This window comes from Tinamus guttatus, unplaced genomic scaffold, assembly GCF_059628265.1.
Source record: "Tinamus guttatus ecotype Peru unplaced genomic scaffold, ASM5962826v1 Tinamus_guttatus_pri_ptg000650l, whole genome shotgun sequence".
NCBI lineage: Eukaryota > Metazoa > Chordata > Aves > Tinamiformes > Tinamidae > Tinamus > Tinamus guttatus.
The window spans coordinates 217,196-244,821 of record NW_028289184.1 but is presented as its reverse complement, the minus strand read 5'-3'; the positions used below and the strand labels follow the sequence as shown (position 1 = coordinate 244,821).

The window sequence follows — 27,626 nt, the reverse complement described above, 5'->3', positions numbered from 1 at the left end:
CTTCGGACTTGTAGGACATAAGAAAAATTCAAAAAACCTCAGCTGTTATTGTTTGCCTTGTGTTGACTTAAGTAGAAAGTATCATCTGTATCATCTGTATCACACTGAACAACTAGCCAACATTTACTGCATATTATTAAAAGAGTCATTTTGTTGGCTCCCAGTGAAAACAAAGTACTGTTAATGAGACAAGTAAGCGTTGTGCCCACAAAACACTTCTGCCCTGAGTTAAACCACACCAGGTTCTAGCAGGATTTTCTTCAGTTCTCTGGGGCTCGGAGCAGGAGACACCGCAGAGCGCCGGGCAGCGCAGAGACCGAGCGCCGCTGCGGCGAGCTCGGCTCGTCCCGCAAGGGGCCAGAACTGTTAACACACGTTCGGTCTGAGCCAAAGCGGGGAAGCTCATAGCGCAAACGCTGCTAAATCTACATCAGAAGAATCAGTCATGAGAGAATACAGACAGCTTCAAAGCCCTGCCCCATACCTGGTCCAAACGGCTCTCTTCCTTAACAACAAATCCCAAGCTTGAGACCTCCAAATTGGTCCCGAACGATCATCCTTCTCACCCAGGATGTTTCCTTCTAGGCTCCGGCTCAAGGAGTTGGAGCTCTCAGGCTCCCACATTCACAGCTCGAAGGTTGCCCAAGCTATGCCCAACTTGTGTGTGTTGTGTTTGTCACAACAGCTCAATTTTACTCCACAATTGTCAAAAACCAACAGATAAATGGGCTTTCTTCCTCTGGAGGGCAATGCCAGTTCAATTCTCGCTTGCCACCACCACCCAAAATATTCTACTTTTCAACACAGTGGCCAGTTGAGAATGTCAGGAAAATGCTTAGTATTTTACAGCTAGCACAAAGCTATTTGCCTCAACAGATGTGGGCAGAAATCTGGACAGAGATGTTAAATGGCCTGTCTACAAAGCACATACTGTTTCTGGCAAGTGCTCTTTTTACTCCATTAACTCCACAGTGCACAAACACTCAAACCTCTGAAGAGTGAACATGGCCTTCAGAGCTGAGAGACTGTAAAATCGCTTAGGGTTACAGGTGCTCAAAGAGGAAAACAAGAAAAGAAACCACTTCCCACAACAAATATATTTAAGCTAGACAAGACACCTGTGCGTGGCTCCAACTATGCCAAGAGAGCTCTCACCAGCTGACAATATGTATGTTTTGCGGATTCAGAGGTGCCAAAACTGGAGAGGCATCAAAGCTTCAGATCATTGTCAGAATCTGGAATTTAACTCTTTTCAAAATGAAAACAGCTGGCTAAGAGACCTACCAATGGATTACAGCCTGAAATCGTCCTCTCATGGCCTGAGGGACCCCTGCAGGTGCTCTTAGGTTTCTCCTCTCCTGAGCCTAATTCACAGAGTCACAGAATGGCCGAGGTTGGCAGGGACCTCTAGAGATCACCCAGTCCAACCCCTGCTCCAGCAGGGACACCCAGAGCACAGGGCACAGGGTGGCATCCAGGCGGGTTTGAAGATCTCCAGAGAAGGAGCCTCCACAGCCTCTTTGGGCAGCCTGTGCCAGGGCTCTGGCACCCACACAAGAAAGTTCTTCCTCACATGGGATGGAACTCCCTCTGTTTCAACTTGTACCCATTATCCCTCATCCCATCACTGGTCACCGAGAAGAGTTTGGATCCATCCTCCCTACATTCTCCCCTCAGGTACTTGTACACATTGACTTTAGTTAATTTAGCCCATTACCCTCTCCTGGCTCTCCTTGCCACTCTGGCCCAAAACACTATAAAAATATTGGTGATGACCAGAATTCGAAAAGGACCATCAGGAGCACCCTAGAAGACTTCCTAAAAGCCATCAGCCCCATAGACATATCCACGTAACTCATATTGAAGCTCTTCCTGGGTTGCTGCCCAATCTGTAACAAAAATGCTGCAATTGTCAGCCTCTAGAAGAAGGAGTCTCATGGGCACAATGGCAAATGGCTCACTGTGATAAAATGCATTGACTGGTGGTGCTGGGAAGGGACGAAGGACTGGGTAGGCGAGGGAATAAAAATGCAGTAAAAAAAGAGTAGCAACTTTGGCGGGAGAGCTGTGCTGGAAAGCTGCTGCCTCCCACAAGGACCGGCGTCACGGGGCTCCCCGAGCACCGGCCAACAAATAACCGAGGCCTGAGGCCCGCAGCACGAGCCCGCTGGCCTCCACATCACACGCGGCGGCCGCAGAGCGCAGAACCCCGCGGGAGGCGTCCCCGGCCCCCGCGCCCAAATGGCGGCTCCTCCGCCCGGCCGCCGCAGCCGCAGCCGCAGCTCTCGCGAGAGCGCCCGCCCGCGAGCGGCGGGAGTGGGCCAGTCTGAGTCTCGCGAGCGTTTGCGCCGTGGTTTCCGGGCGCATGGTCTCGCGAGACGCCCGCGAAACAAGCTGGGCGCAGCGGTGTCTCGCGAGAGCCCCTGCGCAGGGTGCTGGGCAGCCCCGTGTGAGTGTGCGGAGCCTGCTAGCGGCGCGACGCGGCGGGCGCCATTTCAGGGAGCAGCTGCGGGAGCCGCAGTCGGGCCGGAGCGCGAGCCGGGGCCGCCCGCTGCCGTCGCGCTGCCTCTCGCCGCCCGCCGCTGCCTGAGCGGCGCCGTCGCTCCGCCGCGTGGGCGCCTCGAGCGGCTTCCCGAACCCTCGGGCCCATCCCGCACCGCGAGCGCAGCCAGAGCCTCCGCAGCCACCGCCGGACCTCGGGCACCGCAGCGAGGGCCTCCCCCGCCCGCGGCGCAGGTAACGGCTGCGCGGCATCGCGGCCCCGCTCGAGCGGCAGCGGTCGGGCCTGCCGAGCGAGGCGGCCCGGGCCTGCGGCGGCCTCCCCAGCCTGGGCGCTCCCGCGCGGGCGCCCCAGGCTCCCCGCCCTGCGCCGGGGCGGTGGCCTGATCCCGCGGCCCGGCCTTGCGCCCTTGTGTTCCGCGGGCCACGTAGCGGGCGGGTGCGGCTGCCCCCGCCGCGCCACTTGTCCCTCCCTCGCTCCCCCCATGATGGCGCTGTGCGGAGCGACCCGGCCTGTTCTCGGCCCCGGCCCCGCCGCAGGCGGCAGCTGGGGCCGCGCGCGGCGTTGCGTGCGCCGCCACCTTGGCGCTTTTCGCGTTGGGGGGCGGCAATCGCGTGAGGCGGCGGGCGGCCCGCGGTTAGCGTGCGCGGTTCGGGAGTCGCGGAGGAGAGCGGGGGCAGCGGCTCTGCCGCCTCGCTGTCTTGCTGCGCCGTGCTGCGCTGGGACCTCGGCTTGCCTGCAGTGGGCTCGGAAGCGCGCTGAGAAACTCGCCAAGGGGGCTTCTTCCGAGCAGATAAACGGCTGAAGTTCGGCCTCTTTCGCCCCGTGTTGAAGTTGTTGCTCTTTATTGCTGTCCATTCTTCTTGCAAAGCAAGAGTGGATTGTCAGTGCTTAGAAATTCTAACGCAAGTAATTCTGAGAAGGGAACCTTCTGGGGCTTTTCTAATGCCTTGTAACGGTCAAAAAGAGTGAAGCCCGACTTCAGAATATCGGATAGTTCAGTAACAGTGAATCTCTCATTTCTGTGCTTTTTCCATCAGCACATTGGAGTTGTTGCTTGGTGTAGTTTTCAGAGCTGTGAGGTATATAAATCATTTTGGGGCAAGCCTTTTTTTTTTTTTTTTTTTTTTTTAAGTGTTAACTTGAGACTTGTTGGTGTTCAGGGAAAGAAATCTTGAATTTTGTCATGACACTCTACTTGGATAATACCAATCACTTCTTGTGTGCAGTTCTTATGAAAAATGCTTATATGTGGCATGGCTCTTGCACATAATTATAGAGGTGATAGCAGGCCTGTGGTAAACAGGAATTCTGATGGAAACATAGCATTATTCAAATTAGTGTTTTGTTGATAGTACAAAGTGTACAGATTGCACAGAGTGAGATCAAAGATCTGTATTACTCTGTATTTTGTCTGTGACAGTGGCCACCACTGAATGCCTGAAAAAGAATAAAAGCACAATGATATTTCTCTCGCTGTGCTCTTCTAGTCTTCAGATAGTTGTGATTCAGAGCCACAAGGGGATGTTATTGTATTTAGTGAAGAGCTTATTCTGTAAATTTGTTAGGATTTTTTTTCCTCTCTGAACACTGCAAGACTTAGGTTCTATTTTATTTTTCTGCTAGCATCTGCAGCACTCTGTAGTAGTAGCTTTCATGTCTTAGTATTGTGTGAACAAGAGCCTTTGCTCAGAACTCACTGTATAGTTTGTTTGACTCTTAAATCTTGTTTTGGTGAAGACGGTGATAGTTACTCTCTGTTCGCTTTGTCCATTTATGATTTATTTGTCCTTTATCATGTCTCCTCTTTTGGCCACTCCTCTTCAATATGAAGAATCAAATTCAATCTACTTGTGTGTGCTAAATTATACAAAAAACTTACTTGAAAATACAACTGGATGAGAGTTGTCAGCAATGGAATTTCTTCTAAAATTCTGGGTTTGACCTGGTGCCCTTACATGGTGTTATTTATGCCAAATATTGGGAGACTTCAAGTGAATTTAATGTATGATATCTGTATAAATTGAGGAGCTGAATGTAAATACTCTGGTAAAATATGAAATTTAAAGTAGTTTTGTAAAAAATAGATAAATTAAAAAAAAGATAATCATGTTTATGAGTAATAGCACTTCAGCCCAAGGGAATAGTAGTCTGAAAATAAGGTTAGAATGCCTTGTTAGTTAAGCTTTTGAGTATAAGCTTTCCAGAGCTCTGATTGTGAAGGGAACATGCATTATTTGTGAATGTACAAGTGGGGAAAAGATGAGAGCAAATGGGGAAGTGACTTGCTGCTTACATATGATGCAATTTTGGTATAATATTCTCAGTTCTGGAGTTGGGACTAACAGTTTAGAGTCTTGAAGAGCTGAAGAGATTTCTTTATGTTGGTTACGCGTCTGAACAGCACAGTTTGTACAGTTCCTACAGCAGTGCCTTTAAGAGAGGGTTAAGGATTTTCCTGCATGTCTGTATGCCTTAAAATAAGTGTGTTTTGTTTATGTATGCTTATGGTTGCTCTGCCTAACTTGAATATAGGAGACTGGATTGATTTTTTTGTTAATTGTTTTTGTTTGTTCTGAAAGCACAGGGGAAGAATCTGTTTTAGTGAGAGAATTAAGGAAGTCTTCACTCCTGAGATTTATGAGAGATTTAAAACTGTATCTTCAAGGGGAGAAAATATTAAAGTCCCAGTGATCCAGTACATAATAAACACAAAATGGCATGTTGAGGTTGAAAAAACAAGAGTCTAAAAACTATTAAAATCGTTATTGGGGGAGGAAATATGTCCTGTAATACTGAGTTGTTGTTGTTGTCTGAAACTTGAAATTCGAGATTAGACAGATGCTCTGTATGCTCCAGCTGCTCTTAATGTTTGAATCATGAGTGTTTCTCCTATGGCCTGCACTATGCAGAAGGTCAGATTTATAGATGAGCATAGTGTTCCCTTTAAATCTTTTAATTGACAAAATTGATGGTGATGAATGCCAGGAAACTGTGAACAGGTTTGCCTGAATGTTTGTTCTTAGATGTTCAGATGTCTCTTGCATTGTCCTTGGGTCAAGCTCTAGTAGTTCTTAAAATGGCCACCAGACCTGCATTTCCGTGTAATAAGCTGTGTCCTCTGTTTGGAAAGAAACAGGTGGCATACTTCTGGGCTTTCCGCTTGCTAATCGTATTTGATTGCATTTTATTGTTCAGTTATAACTTCTTAGTACCTTGTGTCATGCTCATAATTGTCTCTCTGGGCAAGCTTCATTCTAGTTCTTGTTGGAAATGTCTTACGAGACAGTGCAGTGTGAACTGGAGACTACGCAGTGATGGCATCTTAAGCAAAAGTTTTTGGAACATGAAGTTCAAAAGCATTTTTCCCTTCTCAGGTGACTTTGGCTTTTTCTTTCAGGTGTCCTGAAAAATGGCTGATGATATTGATATTGAAGCAATGCTTGAAGCTCCTTACAAGAAGGTGAGAAAAATATGCCGGTGAGGTCCTTTTTACCTTAATTTAGCATTATTCATGAAACTACTGCTGAACTGTAAACTAACATCCCTGGAGCCCTCATGATTTATCTTATTGGAGATGCATTACATGTAACTTGCAAGTAAATATATGCTGTTAATGTAATTATATTGTGCAGTAGTTTCACTTCAGCGTGATGAATAAATGCCCATCTATCTCTCTTTGTAGACTTGCCTAACGATATCTCACCTCTACTCCCATGAATTCACCTTTGATTCCAGTGTGAACTGTCAATCATAAGGTAGTAATTGAGTGACGTATCGCTGTACCGTGGTCCCTTAGGTTTAAAAAAAAAAAAAAAAAAAAAGGAAAGGAACAAAAAAAAAGAAAAAAAGAAAACTCCCGAAACAAAACCAATCAGAAAAACAAAACGAACAGGAAACAAGCAAAAGCCTCTCCTAAAATTGCCAGGTCCAGTTTGGTATAGCAACAAGGTGAATGCAGTGATTTGGGAAAATAGCAGGGTTCCAAGAATAACCTTTTCACCAGTCCCATGGCAAGTAAATATTTGAACAGTCTGCTCTGTGCCAAGAGGAGTGAGACTCATTTTTAATGCGGAAGACTGGTGGTGGTTAATCTCTAACAGGGCAGGTGGAAATCAATTGCTGAGTGAACGAATTTGCCTAAATTCTTGGATCCCTGAGTAGAACATTCTTAGCAAGGAAAAGACAGTATCACAGCCTGCGGTATCGTTCTAAAAATGTCCTTGTATTCTTCTGTCCTAATTGTTCTTAATTAAGAAATGCCAACTTCGATTCAAATTTTTGATTGATTAGTGTAGTGATGTAATAGCCTTTTAACTAAACCAGCAGTAAATGAATACTGTCTTTTTTGTTTTTCACCAAATGGTGGTGAAGTGTTAACATTATGCATGCTTTAGCACTGGTTTCACAAGAAATGTGTACAAAGCTTAAGTCGCTTAGGAGTTGTACTTTTGATGTAACTAATGTGATTAAATTGTAAAGCAAGTATATAAATTATATGACAGCTATTGTTAGTTTGTTCTGTAGTGTTTAATGCAATCATGTCTTGAATTTTGGATGAGCATTTGTAAGTTATAAATGTGTATATTTAGTTGATATAATATTTAACTTACATTAAAACTTGAAGAGAAAAATGTAAATTGTTATGTTAAAATTCTTGTATCCTGGTTTAACATGGATATTTTCCATGTAAACAGGTATGGAAATAGGGACTGTTTAGGCTGGACTGGTGGATTATTGATGCCTTTCTTGGGAGTCGACGTTACTAAAGCAGTGTGAATCCCTGTTTGCTTCAGGGCGAGATGTGTGACAGAGGTGGCATCAAGCTCTTACAACTCTCCAAGGAAAATGAGCGAAGATCTCGGGAATGACATCGGTCACAGGAATCGATAGTGGCTGGCTGCTAGCACAGCCACTGGGGCTTAGGCAGAGATATAGCCGTGGTACTGATCAGAGGGGCACACAAACCTGAAACATCTTACATTTTATAGAAATAAACTTTTAACCACTTGAGTGCTGAATTCTACAGGATAACTTACTCTCTAAACCATGTAAGGAAGTACCTACAGTTAATATACACTCTTAAACGATGTAATTCTTGCATTTTGTAATTGTTTGACTTAAATTTAAGCAGCGAAGTGGTTAAACATGCCTACCTAAATTTTCTAAAGCTTTCCACATTAAACTGTAAAAAAGTAATTTAGTATTAAAATTTTTGTTTTGTATTTTCTTATTCCTATTCCCATTACCCTTTGACCACTTGAAATGTTTCCACTTCGTCCTCACGATGTTCTTCTATCAACCCTGCTTAGGATGAGAACAAATTGAGCAGTGCCAATGGCCACGAAGAACGCAGCAAGAAGTAAGCATTTTGTTTATCTTGCATGTGATAGGGGGAATTGCTGTTTGTAAACTTCATAGCACATGTCAGTAGTATCCAAGCAAATAAAACAGAAAAGCTTGAGCTTTGCGGTTACAGGGATTCTGAAATTGTCTTTTATTTACCAGCATAGTTAGATCATTATCACTGATGTCATCGAAGTTACAGAAACATTTAATTTCTTAGCATCAGATAAAAATACAGACGTGGTAGGTCCAGCATGATTCATCTGCATTTTAATTATGCAATTTATTTTACATTGAAAGATATATTTGCTTTGCCATTTTATTTAATCCAAAACAATCTGAGTATTTGCTTTGCCATTTTATTTAATCCAAAACAATCTGAAGAATTTAAATATACTACTACGTTATTGAAGAAGTTTATTGTTGAAGACTCTCCCTGCCCCCTTTCAAAAAAAAAAAAAAAAAAAAAAAAAGCCTTGTGGTGATTTTGGGGCTAGTTTTATAACAACCTGAAAAATGTGAAGCCTAATGCTAACATCAGGCTTCATCTGGAATCTAAAAAATCTAAACTTGACTGTAAACTAGATTTGCATTCTGAACAACTGCGATCATTCCATTTCACTAAATACAGAGACTGCGCACAGCCAATAAAAATGGGGTCTCCTAGTATTTTTAAGTTCTGAGTTTTTATCGGTTTAAAATTACATACCTGACATGTAAAGCTGTGCTTGTGTTTAAATGACTGTTCCCAAAATACAATCCGTGATTTGAGAAGGAAAAGTTAATGTTTTATTAACTTTTAAAAAGAGTTATGAGTGTGTTTAATAGTAGAATGCTTAGAGTATTAGAATGCTTTCTGTCTCATTTCCTGAGTTACTATAGTCTAACATCAATGGGATCCCATCTGTTGAGTAGAATTGTTTTTGATGTAGTTGTCTTTCGGCTCATGATCCCACTTTCAGATTGTATGCTGACTGTTTTGTTTACGTGGTTGCTGGCAGAATGCACTCTGCTGAATAGTAAGGTACATACAGGCTTTGCAAGACTTATGTTTTTCTCATTGGTTAAATGTGCCTGATAGTTCTGCCCAGTATAATCGTGAATGGAAGTTTTTTAAATAACGTATACTAGTTTGGAGTGTTTGCCTGAAAAGCTATAACTGATAATGGATATTTAGAAATGGCTCTAACACTGAGCAACAAGTGTAACCAGAGTTGTGTACTTTTGCTTCTCAGGAGAAAAAAGAGCAAGAGCAGAAGTCGAAGTCATGACAGGAAGAGGAGCAGAAGCAAGGAACGCAAACGAAGTCGAGATCGCGAAAGGAAAAAGAGCAGAAGCCGGGAAAGGAAACGCAGCAGAAGCAAAGAACGCAGGCGCAGTCGTTCTAGAAGTAGAGATCGCAGATTCAGAGGCCGCTATAGAAGTCCCTAGTAGGTTATTTATGTAGAGTTGTATTTGTGCCATTTCTGTGTATGATGTGAAAGCTTAAGCTTTAACTGTGTGCTTTCTAAATTGGTACTTCATCTCAAAAGAGGGATGGGGGGAAAGGTTGAAGTGAGTGTCAATGGATGTGGAATGAGGAGGATGGATGCATATCTTTTTGCTATCTGAGGTAGACAGCAAAGGCAAGTGAGGTGAAAATGTGCAACTGTTTAGAAGTGGAATGTGAAAATTTATTATAGAATTTAAATCTTGAGTAAATATTCCAAGTGCTGTAATTACCTTCATCTTATGAACGTGAAGGTTTAACTCTTAAGAAAAGAGTAGTCTATGATTTGAGGCTTATGACTCACCTTTTGCCTGTGTTCCTAAAGCTGCAATGAAAAAGGGGTGGGGTTTTGTTGTTGCTAGGTATTAATACTTCTTAGATCGTAAACTTGTACCCCTATTTAGTAGTATGTTGGTTACATTTTTCATTTGAACATAAGAAAATTAACTAAGAAAGGTTATGTTTTAGCTTCTAGTCAAATGTGTTGTTTTTACTGGGGTGCTGCTTACATGCATGTTTGCAGTAGTGTGGTGAGTGCTTTTTGCACTCTGTGTTTTGTCTCAGTAATGCCTATCTGTAACATATTTGCCCTGGTTTTCTTGGACTTGTTTAGTGGGCATAGAAGATAATGCACTTGAGCTCTTCAAATCCTCTGCTTTTTAGCTTGAGGTAGAATTTCTGTTGTAGATTTTTCATCGTAGTTGTAAAGTGCTTTTTAAAGCTCTGCTTTTTTTGCTCATCGTATTTGCTCTAAAATTCTGGTGGAAGATTTTTATTTTGCCCTTCCTTTGTCTCTGCTTTCAAAAAAAAGCAGAAGAAAAAAAAATGGCTGTGTTACATGGCTTTCAATGATTACCCTGTGCTGCTGCTTGTTGTCTTTTGCCTGGGTCTCATCTCAGCTGTTACTGAATCTCAGAATGCCCCACTCATGTCAGAAGTGTGCACTTAAAGGTGTTTTTATTCATGGCACGTATTGCTGTCCGTGAGCAATTTCAAGATGATTGAGAAGATGCTGTTTCACTTCTGATGTTCCACAGGCATGTGCAGTTTTCAGCAAAGTGGATCCTTCCCTAGGTGGTCGCTCCTGGATCAGGAGCGCGTTCTTTTGTTACTTACAATGACAGCAAAAATGCCTGGGCTCAGAGTCTCATTTTGCACCAGTCACCTGGAAGTTGGCGTTCTCATACTGAAAATGTACTATAGCTCTGGGCATAGTCCTCAATCCAGCTTTTTCTTACCTGCGCTGATCATTCTACATAATACTCCACGTTTCTGTAAAGCTGGGAGAAGGTTTTTGAACAGATTCAGCACTTCCTCTGTGTTCCTCAGTTTTACATGCTTGGAGATTATAGAGCATGTCATCTCTCTTGCTTTGTCTCTTATATCAGGCCTCACCTTTAGAACTGCTCAGGGCTTTAGCTCTGAAGAAGTTGGCAGATCTGGATAGTCTGTTTTCCACAGCCCTTTTGTTGCTGTAATGCTACAGGAACAACTTCGGATGTGCCAGTGCAGCCATTTGTGCTCCAAACTGCCTATCAAACAGAGGACCCTTGATTGACCCTTCCAGAATTAGAGCCTGCCATTTCTCTACTCCAGTGTGGTATCACCAGGTTATATATCCATCATTTATCTGATCACTTAACTGGGAGAGTGCGGTGACTCCAGGGTGCTGATGCGGTTGGTTGTGGTCCTGTGTTCACCTCATTACTTGGTGAACTAATAGATTCTTCACCTGGAGAAATTTGACAGCTTTAGTTTCGCGACTTCTTCATTGTTCTTACGTTCTTCCATAGCTGAGGGTTTCTGAGGTGTTAGAGACCGCTAAGGATATAACAAAAACAGTCAGATATTCTAGTCCCCTTAAAGAGCTTGGCAAAAAGTTTTTTTTTTTTTTTTTTTTTTTTTTTTGATTTGACAGTGTTGTGTTTGCAGCTGGTGCTGAGTTGCTGGATTAGGTCAGGCAAATAGAAATTTAGCATTAAGTTCAATTAGTTGTGTAAGGTGTGGGGGGGCTCTCCCACAAAACAGCATTTCCCCTGGCTTTTAAGTGGCCAATAGCTGGGTAATCCCCAACATACAAGTGAACTACAGCCAGCTGGTGGGTGACATCTCTTAAACTTATTAAGCATTCTTTGTTTGAAATAATTTCAGCAGTTCGATTTTAATCATATAAATGCAAAGATGACTCCAAGATTTCAATTTTGGCCCAGGAAGCACCAAAAGAAAGACTTCCTACTGGGAAAGAACAAGTATAACTCAAAGGTTATCTCTGTATATTGAAGAGCTGTATAGTAAGTAGATGTTTTGTTTGGAGGATAAATCTTTAGTTCTGGAGCTGAAATCTTTTGCTTCACCAGCCTCCTTTCTTGAGATACCCCTGGATGTACGAAAAATAGTAATTTTATATGAAGAAGCAGCCACTGTTGGCAGCTTTGTCAAGTCTGTGTTTTACAGGTAACAGAGTAAAAGGATCACCCAGCAGCTGGAAAATGAGTCTGGACTTTTATCTTTTGATCCTATTAACACAGTTCAGAATAGGTGTTAATACAGCTAGTGATTGGTGTAGCTGATTACATCATCCAGTATTTTCTTGGGGAATTAAATGCTAAGTTTTGGGGGGCTCCTTCCACACCCTTATCTTATCTCAATTAAGATATTTTCTTTAAACTCCGAGGTCTTTTTGTCATGGGGAGAAGTCTTGCAAAAATTCCTCTGCAGTACTGGGGAAAGGAATTTTAGTGAAGAGGATTCTGAAGGAAAAGGAGAAGTAAAACTTGAAGATGTTTGAATAGATTGTCTCTAAGCATGAGAGAGAGGCATTAAATATTGTAGTTCCTTTTCTGAAATTGAACAAGGCAAGCAAATCCTCAATATTCCCAGTGTGCTGGTGGTTTTTGTTCTTCACGTGTCTTGCCTCTTAGATATGTTACAGTTACTTTACTCTAGATCTCCTAAGGAGGTTAAAACTTTGCCAAATACTCTTGCGTAGACATCTGGCTGACAAATGTCAACTGTTTCTTACAGTAAAAAATGTTTAGGTGTCTCAGTTGCTATTCTGGAATGAAGAACTTAAGCAATGCTGCCTGGAAGACCAGCTCCATACATGAGGACTGAAAATTTGTTACGATTTTCTTGGGACTTCGGCCAAAGCTTGCATTATCTGAGACGCGTATTAGACTTAGGGATGACTGAGCAGGTGATGACTGGTCTTATTTAAACAGCTGTCTTCTGACCTCATTGTTCTCTTGGGCCATGTGGCATCACATAAGTTTAGGAAACATTTAGCTATATTTTGGTTATATGCACAGTTTAGCACATCTGGCTTATCTGAAGAAAATAACCCCTAGACATGAAGATAAATACTGCTCATGACTCAGCACTTCCGTGCATGGTATCAGGGACCACCCAACAGCTGCAGAGTTCTCAGAAAGGCAGCCTGAAGAAAGGAAGAAAGTAGGACAGAAGAAAATACCTCTGAAACCTGCACCTTTTCAAGAGTTATCTTCTCAGAAAAGATCCAGAGGAAATTCACCCCACAGAACAGTGCTAAAAAGCACTTCAGAAGATTGCTCAGCCTGAGATTGCTCAGCCCGTCATCTTGCCGCAGGGAGTTTGAGGACCCTGCTCAGTCTGTACCAGAGGTCTATGCCGCTAACTTGGAGTTACTGAATGTTAGGGCTGCTTCCATGTTGCCATGTGTACCCATTGCTACTTTTTTATCTGTTTAAAATGTTTAAAAAAAAAAAACAAACTTTTTTTTTTAAGTGGGAAGAGGTAGGGGGAGAGAAGGGAATCTTTATTTGCATCCTCTCAGACTTTTTCATTAGATTGAAAAAAACAGTTTTCTTGTTGGTCTTTTTAACTTTCTTTTTCTTTTGCTGTTCCACTGTTCCCTAAAGTCATGCTTGTGATCCTTGATAGGTGATTAGTTGGAGCTTAGCATCGCTCAGGTATTTTATTGTGTGGTGTCCGTGTTGTTATGGACAATGTGGCACCGTCTTGAACGAGCGTGGGTGTGCATGCTGAGGTGACTGTGAGCATTGCTGCTCCCCAGGTAGGGAGATACCCACAACACGTTCCTTGCAGGAATTTGCAGGGAGCTCCTTGATTTCCGCTTGCACCTTACATCTCACGAAGCTTTCAGTTTAAGGTGGTGCTCGAGCAAATAGCTGTGCACATAGAAGTATGCCATTCAGTTTTTCCTTGGAGTCCTCTGTATTTGGGGATTTTGTGATGCAAATGAAACTGATCAGGGAAAATACTCCATTCGTCCTGATTTGATGTAGTTTATGCATGCTATGGGTATGACTAACGGAGAAGCGCTCGTAACGCGATGTGAATATAGGCAGGAGATCCTGAATTCGGGTGCTCTGGTAAGTAATGTCTGTGTTCTTTGCTTTTGCCGTAGTTCTGGTCCAAAATTCAACATTGCCATCAGAGGGAAGATTGGTCTGCCTCACAGCATCAAATTAAGGTTTCTGCGTTTTCTCTACTTTTTTGTTTGTTTTGCTTTTTCATTATTGATAGGTTTTGTTTAAAATCAGACCAGTATATTTAAAGATTTTTGATAATCTCCCTGATTGTCTTTACAGCAGACGTCGTTCCAGGAGCAAAAGTCCTTTCAGAAAAGACAAGAGCCCTGTTAGGTAACCATTTTTATACTTTTTTTTTTTTAAGCTTGAAATAAGGAATTACTCTTCACTGTCGTGATTACAGTTGCAAGAAGCTTTTGAAGCTCCTCATTCAAAAAGCAAAGCATAGAAAATACCCTGTTGCTTTCTCCCTATGCAATAAATCTTTCCCCCAGCTCCCAAGATTAACAATGTACAGTTGTAAATCAAGTTGACTTTCCAAGCGCAACTTGCTTTGCCTTTCCCACTTCAGTGTTTTCAAGCTTTTTTTTTTCTTTTTCTTTTTTTTTCTTTTTTTTTTAGTTGATTCTAATTTCAATTGGTTAACTTTTCTGCTAAGTCTCAGTAATTCTAAATAAGGAATGGAAAAGTACTGCACGAGTGTTTGCTTTTTGTGTTGATATGTGTTGATGTTACTTTTTTTTTTTTTTTTTTTTTTTTTTACAAAAAAAAAAACAGGCTTTAAAATCCAGGAAGTGCTCATCCATTTCTATGGTTTGTCACTTAAGGGAATTGAATTCAGAAAACTACTAATGAAATTATTCTCTAAATTAATACAATTAAACTTGAATAGTCTTGCCTTGTTTTTATTTATTAGCAAATTCTTAATGAGATACTTTAGTTCAGATTATTATTACGTATTCTCAGTGATGTTTTATGTATAAAAATGTAAAGAAATACATTATTGAACGCTCAGTCCATGACTGAGATTTAGGTTAATTGCAAAGATATCAATTTCTCATGCGCAGGCTAATTCTGTTTTAATTTATTCTGAAGGAAAACAGACATTCCTTATTTGAAGCATTAGCTTGTAAACAGTAGAGCCTCCAGTGATCAATGTCAAAATAAAATTGCCCTAATGCTTCTAGAACCAGGAACTACAGTATTTAGTATTTAGTTGTACAAGGACTGGGAGTTCTGTTTGTACAGGTGTTGGTAGCTGTAGTGCCTGGGGAGTGACCACTGCCACTCCATGAGATGCATAAGATTTTAGTTTGCAAAGCTTGGGGAAAAGCAAAAAAAAAAAAAAAAAAAAAAAAAAAAAAAAATCTTTGTTATTTGTCTTAAGAGTTTAGGCAGATAGACTAGTTGTATTCTTCTCAGCCTAAACCTGGCTTGAAAATTACCCTTAGTGTTTACAGTGAAAATTGAGTTAATTGTGTTAGAAAGGCTTGTATTGGATATTCCCTTGGGGTCTTGACCTCTAGTTCTAAAGTATAACACTTCAAATGTTTGTGTGTAGTCCTGTGACTAGTTCCCTTATTCAACTTTCCTCTTACATTCCAGAGAACCTATTGATAATCTTACCCCTGAAGAGAGGGATGCTCGAACAGTATTCTGCATGCAGCTGGCTGCAAGAATTCGGCCAAGAGACCTGGAAGAGTTTTTCTCTACAGTAGGGAAGGTAATAATAAAAATGTTAACATGATTCTGAATATTTTTTCAAGTCCAGGATTGCTGTTCTGCAGAACTGTGGACAGGTGGCTTTTTGGAGCTACTTTTAAAGTGTTTTATCCTATAGGGTGAAAAACTTTTAAGCCTCTGAGCTTGGAAACATAATTAATCAACAGTGTATTGTTCAGTGTGCAGTCTGATGCAATTCATGGGGATGCAGTTCAGATGGCTTAATCTTTTTCAGGTCAGCAGTTGAATACATAACTTGATAGTTTTATTTTTGAGACACTTCCTTTTGCATCTGTTGTAAGCTTCCCGCTTAAATCATTGAGGTACTGCAAGTGTTGTAGTGCCCCTGTTTCTGAAGCATGCTGTGATTTTTGGAATCGCAGTAAAGGCAGCTTGCCTCTGGAGTATGTTTAGGAAGGTAATTCAATGCCAGTCTAGATTTGCAGTGTAATTGTAAAGCCATTGATTTGGCAAATAAGTGTCTGGCATATTAATGTATTGCTGAGAGTTTAATTCCCTTTGCTTTTTCCTAGTTTAGCCTTATAAACACAGCACTTACATTCTTGTCTTTCAGGTTCGTGATGTGCGAATGATTTCTGATAGAAATTCCAGACGTTCAAAGGGAATTGCTTATGTAGAGTTTGTGGATGTTAGTTCAGTGCCTCTGGCAATAGGACTAACAGGACAGAGGGTCTTGGGTGTACCAATCATAGTACAAGCATCACAGGTAAGTAATTGTTAACAGTTGTTAAACTTGCTGCTAATCGCATTGAATAGTACCTAAAGGCTGGAGTTTCTCAGAGGCAAGGATGTCATCTGATTTCATCTTAAAATCTTCAGTGAGGCTTAGCAAGTTGCATAATTAGCAACATAACTGTTTTTATCTCCTGTTCACATAGGAGGAGTTAAATAACAGTCATAGAGCGCAAGAAGGAAATGTTCTAGAGCGAAGTTTTTGTGAATGATTGCCTTTAGAATCTAGTAGATTCTGCCCTCTGTTATCTTTGGAAAGTCTAGCGTTTGTAAACTTAGTTGTCATTGAACATTTGGAAATGATTAATGAAATAAGATAACTATGAGTGGACCTTTGCTTCCATTCCAATTTGCTGTAATTGGGCTGTCACTTTTTGGTATAAGATTCCTTTTGAGAACGCTGCTGCTAAGAAACCAGTAATAACAAAGCTATAAAAGCGTTACTAAACTATAGCCTGTAGTTAAAATTGCTCTCCAGGATATATAAAAAGCAAAGTGGTGATTTGTTAGATGCAATTCAACATGAATTCTTCATTTTGAAGGTTTTTGAAGCCATGTATACTATACTTAGTCATGGTCTTGGATTTTATAGGGTTTAATTTAGTCAGATGGACATTGTGCAGTTTAATAAACAGTGGTGAGTTTTTTGGGGGTTTTTGTTTGTTTGTTTTTTGAGTTTTAATTTTGTAGGTGTTTGCCCATTAATTTTTTTTTTTTTTTTACTGAATTCTGACAAAGTGAATTTCTTAATTTGTTTTCAGGCAGAGAAAAACAGAGCAGCAGCAATGGCAAATAACTTACAGAAGGGCAGTGCTGGTCCTATGAGGCTCTATGTGGGGTCACTGCACTTCAACATAACTGAAGATATGCTTCGGGGAATCTTTGAGCCATTTGGCAGGGTAGGTTTTCACTAAGCAAAGTCAATGTGTGGCAGTAGGTACGACTATCTGAGAAACCGCTGTTAGTTCTCGCGTGGTGTATCGAAATGATTTAAGCTTCATGTCCACAATACAATCTCTTTCCATTCCTTTGGTACATCTGCATCCAGGAAGATTAAGGTACCGATAAGGTTTATCACCCCAGCAGTAGAGCTAAGGTAGTTTAGGAGGCTTATAGACAGAATTAGGATTTTTCTTCATCACGTATTTCCCAGGCTTGCTTTTTTAATAATGCATTTTTTTCTTTCCAACACTATTTCATAGGTCCTGGATGACTTTTTAAAGTTGTAAACCTTTAAGAGCTCTCATGAGATGGATTAGGAACTGGCTGGATGGCAGGGCCCAGAGAGTGGTGATCAGCGGTGCAGAGTCTAGTTGGAGGCCTGTAGCTAGTGGGGTCCCCCAGGGGTCAGTCCTTGGTCCAGTCCTGTTCAATTTATTCATCAATGACCTGGATGAAGGCACAGAGTGCTCCCTCAGCAAGTTTGCTGATGATATGAAACTGGGAGGAGTAGCTGATATCCCAGAGGGCTGCGCTGCCATCCAGAGGGACCTGGACAGACTGGACAACTGGGCAGTGAAAAACCTCATGCAATTCAACAAGGCCAAGTGCAAGGTTCTGCACCTGGGGAGGAATAACCCCAGACACCAGTACAGGCTGGGAACCGACCTTGTGGAGAGCAGCTCTGCAGAGAAAGACCTGGGTGTCATGGTGGATGATAAGTTGACCATGAGGCAGCAGTGTGCCCTCGTGGCCAAGAAGGCCAATGGAATCCTGGGCTGCATTAAGAAGAGCATCTCTAGCAGGTCGAGGGAGGTGATCCTGCCCCTCTACTCAGCCCTGGTGAGGCCGCATCTGGAGTACTGTGTCCAGTTCTGGGCTCCACAGTACAAGAGGGATGTGGAGCTGCTGGAGAGAGTCCAGCGCAGGGCTACAAGGATGATCAGGGGCCTGGAACATCTGCCCTATGAGGAGAGGCTGAGGGAGCTGGGCCTGTTCAGCCTGGAGAAGAGAAGGCTGAGAGGGGATCTAATCAGTGTATATAAATACCTCAAGGGAGGGAGTGCAGAGGACGGGGATGGTCTCTCTTCAGTGGTGGCCACTGATAGGACTAGAGGAAATGGCCGGAAACTGAAACATCAAAAATTCCATAGGAACTTAAGGAAGAATTTCTTAACAGTGAGGGTGACAGAGCACTGGAACAGGCTGCCCAGAGAGGTTGTGGAGTCTCCTTCTCTGGAGATCTTCAAAACCCACTTGGATGCAGTCCTGTGCCACGTGCTCTAGGTGTCCCTGCGTATGCAGGGGGGTTGGACTAGATGATCTCTAGAGGTCCCTTCCAACCCTAAGCATTCTATGATTCTATGATTCTATGTAGCAATAGACAAATACATTTAAAGTGTGCAGCTTTTTCTTAAAGCCCCCCATCAGCTGCTTTTTTACCCTTAAAAATGGAGTTTCTCAGCATGTGAAATAACATGCCTATGTTATTTCAGTTGGGATTTCATTATGTCTGTGTGCTGTTTGTCTGCTAGAATGCCACATCCGGTCTCTGCAGCTGGAAGTATCTTAAAAAGGATAAATTGAATATCTCCCATATGCTTAGCAGTTGTTTCTTTAGTTTTGACATAAGGATCTCGCTATCTATGTACTAATCTGGACTTGAGGGAAAAATAAGGAGCTACTTAAAAAGAATGTTTCACCTTAATTTATGACCATTGTTTTTGTTAGGGCTATATGTAGGCTTTGTTTTGCTATCTTGTAGTTTATTTCAAAACACCTCATAATAGTTTTATTCTTCTTTTTAGATTGAAAGCATTCAACTAATGATGGATAGTGAAACTGGACGTTCAAAAGGATATGGATTTATTACGGTATGATTGGGATTATCAAGATTCTTAGAAAACTTAGAAGTATAATCTTGTGGTAGCATAGAGAATGTGACAATCACAGTTAAGTCTTTTAGAAGATTTATGTCACTGGTAATGGAAGAGTAACTGTCTTCTTGCTCTGCCAGTTCCCTGTGGGTGTTTTAATTGAGCAATTTCTATATTTAAAATGGGAGTAGTGTCCTTCTGTCCAGTGTTGCAGTCAGTGTCTGGTAAAGTACTGCTGTTTATTCAGGCAAACAAAAAATGATAAAAACTGGCTTTTAAGTGCCCTGGCAAATTGGAGTGTTTGGGAAAATCAAATTCCATAGGATAAATCTTTCTGTTGAGAGCATCTTTTCTCCTTGCCCTTAGATCTGTAGTTTTGTAAGCTCAGGTATCATATATGACAATAATAATTTGTGATGGAAAGACAAATGTCTCTGTTAAGAACTCTGGAACTTGGAGAAAAATGAAGCATAAGTAACTGCAGATATATCGGTAGGTTTAGCACTGATAGTAGAAGATGAGCTTCATATTGTGCAGCATGAAGCAGAATGTCCACTAGGAGCAGTCACTAAAATCAATAAAGTTAAAGTGACTCTTCTCGGCAATACATTGGAAGGGAACGAACTGCAGTCATGACTTCTGTTAATTGAAATATCTAGGTTACTCTTTATACCTTAAACAGTCATGTGTATTTCAATGTATTTCCATCAAAAGACAAGAAAGTGAATATGAAGTTGTGCAAGCTTGATAATGCACTGGTAAGGAGGGAAGGCAACTGTGGTTGTTATGTGCAGCAGATGTGGTGTGAAATTCTCTGGACAGTATAATTGAATGTGTTTTTTTCAACTCTACAGTTTTCAGACTCCGAGTGTGCCAAAAAGGCCTTAGAACAACTCAATGGATTTGAGCTGGCTGGTAGGCCAATGAAAGTTGGACATGTAACTGAGCGCACTGATGCATCCAGTGCTAGTTCGTTTTTGGACAGTGATGAGTTGGAACGGACTGGAATTGACTTGGGAACAACTGGCCGCCTTCAGCTGATGGCAAGACTTGCAGAGGGTATGTATGGCACTAAACAGGAAAGGTGTAAGAATAAGGAGGTTTTGTATTAATGTGCTGCACGGAATATTATGCTAAATGCCTTCTTAAGACTTCAACAACAGTAAAATTGCCTCTGTTCTTGGGTTCCTGAGTGAAAGATGCTTGCTGCAAAGTATATTCATGTTTTCTCTTTTAGGCACTGGTTTGCAGATTCCCCCAGCTGCACAGCAGGCTCTGCAGATGAGTGGATCGTTGGCATTTGGAGCTGTGGCAGGTAAGAGATGATGACTTCTTTATTTTTCCAAAATAGCTTTTAGTGCTTTGTAGTTGCAGCATAAGTGCTTAACTGCATTTTTCTCATATAAATTGGGAACCTAGATACTACAGCATGTTTTCCAATTGTGCAAATCCATGAGTAATTAAGCAGTGGTGATATGTCAGCTTTGATGGATGTGATTCACTTTGCATTGTTTTTGGCAAGGCCTTCACCTGTGTGTCGTTACTCTTCCTGATAGTAGCGGAGACTTTCAGGTTCTACTTCAGTATAACTGTTGACAGTTAAAAATAGCAGGCTGGTAATTGGAAGGGCCCTCTGCAGAGTCTCTTCTGAAAAACTGGAGCTGTGCCAGGGCCAAGAAGTTAGTGGGACTTTTTGGAGGACACAGCAGCTAATACTCAGAACTGCTCAAATACTTACATTCATAATAGAGTTAGGTGTGCATGGTATGTGCCCCAGACAGGAAGAACAGCATATGTCAGTGAATTCAGGTGGTACTTGAGAGATGGCTGTGGTTCACCTGCTCTGCAAGTGGGTGCTTTGTAAAGCTTTACGGAGATTTTTCTGAGAGATTAAGGTTACAATTTCTACAACTGCTAGTTCATAGCTGAATGTAAGCAACAAAGTGCTCAAAGCTAGGCAGTGAATATAACTTCCCACAGGAGCCTACGTGGGAATTTAAAGTGGCATTGTTCTGGCTTTTTTTTTTTTTTCCTAACTCAAGGAAAATAGGAGGGAAATTGTGGTAGCAATAGGAAGGATTTAAGTGTCATGAACAAGTGGATGCTGGAATGTATATTTTTGGCTGATTTCATACACTTCTTGCATACATTTCTCATCTTCCAGCAGAGTTTCACATTTATGCATGTGAATCATCTTTTTGAAGCTCAAGTGCGGCATAGATATGCACATCAAATTCTAGATAGTTGCTTAAAAAATAGTAGTAGTGTGTTTCTCTAGAAAGAAACTCATGGAAGAAAAGGGAAAAGGCTAGGGAAATAAAGCATGGGTTAAAGAGCAAGATTTTGAGTTGGAGAAATGGATTTAAAAAATAATGCAAAGAAAGAAAAGAGGAGCTAGTGCGGAAGTAGAGGAGAGGAAAACAATACCAAAATGAGATCACCTTTAATATAGGTGAAAATAACGTGACAGTCTGCTTTGGGTACAGAAATGAGGAAGTACTATTTTAAAAACAGCAATCTTCTTCCCTCTCCCCATATTCCAAACAAGTATGCCAAAGAAATCCAAACTTGCATTGGAAATATGAGTAAAAAGGTTCATGAGACCTTATCTATTAGCCTGTGAATTGGCATAGGACAGCATAGCTGTGATGGAGCAAATGATAAGGCTTAATGTCATTTTTTTGAAGGATGTGCATGTTCAGTAATAGTAGAAATAAATGTGGTATGGAGGAGCATTATTTGTTGCACTCATACTGTATGAAAGAAATGATGGAAACTTAAAATTTAAGTAAGCTGAGAAAAAGATAAAAATTCTTTACTGCCATAGTCATGAGCTATCTCCAGTGGAGATTTCGTTATGGATTAAAGATCTCTTTACTCTTGTTAGAGAAAATTACTACCAGGAATTATGTCATTATGGGAGACTTTAACTTCCCTGATACAGATTGGAGAAGAATTGATAGTAATAATGGTGGGGCCCAGATATTCCTGGATGTGATATCCGACAAATTTCTTCATCAAACACTCAGTGACTCATCAAGAGGGGATGCTATTTTAAACTCATTTTGGTAAGTAATGAAGATGTTATGGATGAGAACAGAAATTACCATTGACTGAGTGATAATGAGTTGCTCAAGTTTAAATGGAAGGCTAAACAAAAACAGGTCTGTAACTAAGGCTTTTGCTTTCAAAAGTGATGGATGAGGAATTACAAAAGTCACCTGATCTAAACTCCAGTGTCTGAACAGGAAGGGCACAAAAACGTTTCTTCAGTTTCACATTGCTACTGCTGTCTTGGATCTGTATTCCACAGAAAGAAGAAATGTTGCAGCAGTATTGGATTCCTCACCTCACTAGATGGTTAACTACCTCAAAAACAATCTGGAAAAAAAGAGGAGGAGTAAGCAGGGAGCCTCTGGAGAATAGGGGGAAAGAACAGGCTAGTAGTATAAAAGTAGTATTTTTAGTCTAGGAGATGGTTAAAATAGGATTTACCAACAATCATATTGAGTTAGACTTTGTAAGAGATGTGAAAGCAGAGATGAAGAGAGTAAAAAGAATTAGGTTGAGATGCAACCTCCTTGAAATACTAAATTACTCTAGATGCAGTGAAGATCTTCCCCCCCCCCCCCTTTTTTTTTTGAGGGGACACTGATGATGGCAAAGTTTGGAATTTGAGGAATGTCAGATGCAGTATGGATTAAAAAGAAAATGACTCCTGAGTAAAGTAGAAGAAAATCTAAAAAGAACTGAAAGCTCTCAGTCCAAAGGAGTAAGAAAACTCATATTAGTGATCAAATATGAGACCTTGCAGATCACAGGCCTATCAGAGAGATATATATTTTAAACAGTAAGTCTCTAACATACTGTAGAAGAGGGACATCCATTTCTAAATTAATAGAATTGCAATGGTGGACAAGACCTTTAAGATCATCAAGTCCAACCATAAACCCATCACCCCCGTACCTGCTAAGCCATGTCTCCAAGTGCCTCATCTACACCTTTCTTGAACACTGCTGGGGATGGTGCCTCCACCGCTTCCCCAGGCAGCCTGTTGCAATGCTTCACCACTCTTTCAGTGTATTTTTCCTAATGTCTAACCTGAACTTCCCCTGGTGTCACCTGAGGCCGTTTCCTCTTGTCGTAGCGATAGTTATTTTGGAGAAGACAAAGGAGATGTGCAAAAAAATTAAGGAGGAAGAAAAATTATCTGACCAACTTTTAGCCCTGTTACTGTGATGTCACTTCTATGAGTGTTTATCCTCTCCTCTAAAAGTCCTACTAAAGACAAAAATGATTAAAATATAGCATGCTTTTCCATGGGAGCTATTTGTAAGGACTAACGATGTTGAAAACCAGCTCCTCTAAACAGAGGAGCTGTAGTAGTAGAATGCTTCTCTCTGAGCTTCTGATGTGTCCCCCTTGGAAATCTTTAAGCTAAAGGAGGATTGGCTAGTTCAAGAGGCATAAAATACATGGGAAACTGTCTCAGGAAGAGGGCTGAGATTCTTCTCAATGAAAACTTAAAACCTTTGAGAATGTTGAAATCAAAGCTCATTTTTAGAAATGATCCTGTTTAATATTTGTATTAATAACAATGGCAGAAACAGTGGGGTTGAGGAGATGAAATAAACAGGACCTTATCACTAAGGAGTGCATGGGGTAGCAATACATTTTTTGTCAATTTGGCTTTTGAAACAAATTGCAGTTATTGTCTGGGACCTCAGCAGCAGAAAATGTCCATGATGACAGGTATTGTACTTGATCAGTAAGGAAGTGTGAACAGACAGTATTGGAGGAGCTGTGTCCCCGGAGGTAGCGTGAACATCGGCCCTTACCTACAGAGCAGCAAACCCTTCTGGTCACCTGTGTTCAAGATGAGTCGAATCTGACGGAAATAGTGAAGCTACCGGGGTGAGCAGGAGAGAAAAGAATTATCTTGTGGGAGACCTGAGGACTTGAAGTTTATTCCTGTGGAGAAAATTCCACCAAGAAAAATAATTGAAGCTAATAGTTACTCAGCTGTGTACTGGTGGTCCTCTAGGTACATACTAGCTGAAAATGAGAAACTTGAAACAACCCTGAGAGTATGGAACAATCTTCTAACCTGAGTGGTGGGACAAAACAGGCCTTACTTTTCAGGAGTGCTGTGTGTTTATGAAACAGTCCAAGTAACAGTGTACCTGCAATAGTGAGAATTAGGTGCTGCTATCCAGGAGCTCCATTCCAATCTGTTGTGAATAATTACTTAATCTGGGAAATACTTGGCTTCTTTTTGTTTGAAGCTCCCTTAAAAACATGCACTCAGGTTGTTTTTTTTTTTTTTTTTTTTCTTTTTAAGACACAAAATGGTTTAATAGGTACTTCTGTGTTTCTACTTTACCCTAATAAGTCTATGCTTTTTACTCAAGCTAAACTTGTGATTCTTAACAGATGACACATGGAAAAAGTAACTTTGATCTTAACAAGGCAGATGCAGTAATTTTAGTTTCCATACACCGATTAAAGCTGTATTTTGCATGCATAAAAATGCATGTAGAACTACGTGTAGTTCTTAAAGTTCATAGCCAAGTGTGTGTGTGGCTTTTTTGTTTGTTTTCATTTTTTCTTACTAAACTTAAAAAATGAGGGAACTTTCTCCAACCATGAACAAGGGAAAAATCCAGCTAATTTGAGAAGAAAGAAATTGGATGGAGTGTGTTTCAGAGGTAGTAAGTGATGAACCTTTGAAACTTGCCGCCCCCAGCTACTGTGATTGGTCTTTGCCTGTTCAGAACAGGCAGACGCGGCTCCAGGCCTGGGCTCGGGCGCCGGCAACCACGTGGATCTGCTCGCCTGGGTGCAGGTGGCCGGGAGGATGGAGCCCTGCAGCTGGGGGGCGGCTGGTGCGTGGGGGCTTTGCTGTAAATTGTGTGTGTGGTTGTGTTAGTTACGGAGGGAGGAGCTGTAATCCTCATCGGAGCACAGTTGTTTAGGAGATGAGATGTTTGATTAAAGAACATTCATTTTGTTTAACAGCAGTATTAAAAAAATAAATAAATTAGGTAGTAACTAATTTAGTAATTAGTTATAGATTCACCCAAATCCATGTGGATCCCATGGGTTTCTGGAGAGAACACAGCCTAGGAAAGTCCTCCCCATCATGGGATTTCTCACTCTGTGGAGTTGAGGATTCCTCCCTGTTCAGAGCCAGGTGAGAAACTCACTGCATTCAGGCAATTCTTGTTGTAGCTCAGCCTTCAGAGCTTGCTCCTTCCATCTCTTATTTTTCATGGTATGTGTTGTTCTATGGAAGTCATTTACAAGGTACTAGAGCAAGGCTTGTCTTCAAGGCTATCACTCTAATACTAAGAGCAAAAATCCTTTACTCCTGCTGATCTTTCAGTGTTTTGGGGGAGGGTCTACAAAAAGGAGGGGAGGAGGAAAAAAAAAAAAAAAAAAAGACTGATCTTCATGTATTTCCAGGTAAGCATTTTCAAAGAGCCCGGCCTCACTGCTTTCCAAATTGGTCAACAGGAAATAAGACGATGGCTGGTTTTAATCTGCCAGTTCCTTGTGTCTGTGTGAAGCGAGCTTGGGCATGAGGAGGTTTGTCTTTACGTTCCTTGCAGCCTGAAGTTTGCTGCTGCTGATGCAAAGATGCTCAGCACAGGGCTTGAGCCGTCCTTGGTGACGGCTGCGAAGCCTGCGTTTGTGTCTGTTCCCATTGTCATAAACTGGGACAGCTACGTGTTTGTTATTAAACCAGTAATTTTTTTTATTTGGCAAATTAAATATTTTGAATACTTGAAATTATTTTAAACATTGAAATAATTTGACTTTGCAGCATATCTATGCAAAGATAACAGCTGAAATACTAATTTATTCTATTAAAATGAAACTTGAAAGCCTGTGTTGCAGAATTGTTAATTTGGACAACTCTGCTTTAAGTTTAATATCTGTAAGAATTGCCGTATTTTCCTGTGGAACCAAATATAAATACACAGGTGCATATTAACCTATTTCTGTAAACTAAAAGACATGATCATCTCTCTCTTTCCTTTTGAAGCGTTACTTCTCTTTGAAATGTGCTTACCTCTGTGGTTATAGAATATCCATCAAGTGCTGAATGCTTGAGGTGATCAAATGAAAATAGCAGAATTTGTTGCCTCTAGAGAGGAGCAGTGGGAGCGGGTTATGGTACTGGGACAAGCTCGTGCCCCCGAAGTGCAGGCTAGAAATGTGGATGGCAGGTAAATACATAGGAGTGCTGGCAAGCCTGCTGACTGACTTCTGGTGTATCTTTCTTTAGATTTGCAAACAAGACTCTCTCAGCAGAATGAAGGTAAGCTGGAATTTGATAGCTTGTCCCCAGTAGGTAATGTATAAGAATTTACTTTGCAGTTATTGTCTAGATGTGAAATACAGCCAAAGCAGAGTCTGTCCAGAGCCTGAGAAATGATATCCTATTGGTCTCTATAGGAATTATACTTTATATTGATTACTGATTGAATATGTGTGAAACACTTCACCTTTTTGTTTGCAGCTTTTCTTAAATGTTGGACTAAGCTGTGACGTGTGTAACAAAACGTATATTGTGTGTATGTTTTTGTTTTGGGGGGAATTAAATATATATATATATATATATATATATTTGTTAAGAGGCAAATACAGATCATTTGAGAACCAAGATTTTGGGATTCAGTCCCTGAATTGGGTAAAAAATGCTCTGACTGGACAGCCCTTAATGTCTTAAGTATGTAGAGAGGAGGTTGATGTTATTTCGGCTAAGACTGACATAAGTTAACTTCCTATTGCTGGGGCAGCCTACAGGACAGTGCTTACCTTAAATTAGATGCACTGTGATTAGAAACGATGGATAGTGACTCATTTCCTAGTTAGTAGCAAAGAATATAGACCTGTTCTAGAGTTAAAATGTTTATCTATCTAATTGTTGGAAATACTTCCTACGTTAGTCATACATTTTCTCTTCAGAAAGGCATATACTTGAAGGTTAATTCATGTGCTATAAACGGTTTTTGAGAGTTCCTAAAAAGGCCCGTCACTCTTCCAGTCAAGTCAGTGAGGTGGTTGCACTCTATCCTGCACTGCCACCTGACTTGCATGCTGGAGTATATGTCCTAGTTATGAATTGTGCTTTCTTGTCTTTAATTTTCTGTCTTTCAACTGTAATAGGTACAGTCTAATGTTAGAATTTTAAAGAACAAATTGCAAGATCCACTTCTAAATTGAACTGCATATAGAGCATTCTCAAGTTCATCATTGCTTTTTTTCATAATTGCTTTTTTATTTTTTTTCCTCCTTTAAACAGTTCTGGCTGCAGCTGCTTCTGTACAGCCACTTGCAACACAGTGCTTCCAGCTTTCCAATATGTTTAATCCTCAAACGTAAGTAGTTACTCATTATCCGTGGGAGATAACATGGGAGAAGCTAGGTGGAATGTTGTAGACTTCTTTTTTGATGGGCTGTGGGATAGATTTTGTTCCAGTTCATTCATTTTTCCATCTCCGTCCTGTTCTTCCCACTACAGTGAAGAAGAAGCTGGATGGGATACAGAAATTAAAGATGATGTGATTGAGGAGTGCAACAAACATGGAGGAGTTATCCACATCTACGTAGACAAAAATTCAGCTCAGGTGTGTGACATGTTCAAGATTTGTTTCGGTTTTGGGCTGTGTGTGGTGTGT

At 41.1% G+C, this 27,626-nt stretch overlaps 1 protein-coding gene across 5 annotated transcripts in view; it reads left to right on the top strand.

The window, feature by feature from the left end:
* The first annotated feature begins 2,607 nt into the window (after positions 1-2,607).
* The window catches only part of RBM39 (RNA binding motif protein 39), a 29,281-nt gene continuing 4,262 nt past the window's right edge, over positions 2,608-27,626 (top strand). Inside the window, exons 1-17 of one of the 5 annotated variants that reach the window (XR_015913970.1) lie at positions 2,608-2,736; positions 5,901-5,963; positions 7,813-7,862; positions 9,082-9,276; positions 13,744-13,809; positions 13,928-13,981; positions 15,254-15,371; positions 15,945-16,097; positions 16,885-17,022; positions 18,871-18,936; positions 19,794-19,998; positions 20,177-20,254; positions 21,827-22,007; positions 25,007-25,132; positions 26,231-26,263; positions 27,251-27,326; positions 27,470-27,571. Coding sequence is in view for 4 of the 5 variants with exons in the window: in XM_088536031.1 (XP_088392157.1) it covers positions 5,913-5,963; positions 7,813-7,862; positions 9,082-9,276; positions 13,744-13,809; positions 13,928-13,981; positions 15,254-15,371; positions 15,945-16,097; positions 16,885-17,022; positions 18,871-18,936; positions 19,794-19,998; positions 20,177-20,254; positions 21,884-22,007; positions 25,007-25,132; positions 26,231-26,261 (1,455 nt within the window). In the remaining variant the exon portion in view is untranslated. Of the gene's footprint in view, positions 2,737-5,900; positions 5,964-7,812; positions 7,863-9,081; positions 9,277-13,743; positions 13,810-13,927; positions 13,982-15,253; positions 15,372-15,944; positions 16,098-16,884; positions 17,023-18,870; positions 18,937-19,793; positions 19,999-20,176; positions 20,255-21,826; positions 22,008-25,006; positions 25,133-26,230; positions 26,264-27,250; positions 27,327-27,469; positions 27,576-27,626 lie in introns of those variants that run through there. The other 4 variants (XM_088536031.1, XM_088536032.1, XM_088536028.1 and 1 more) reach the window with 4 other exon arrangements.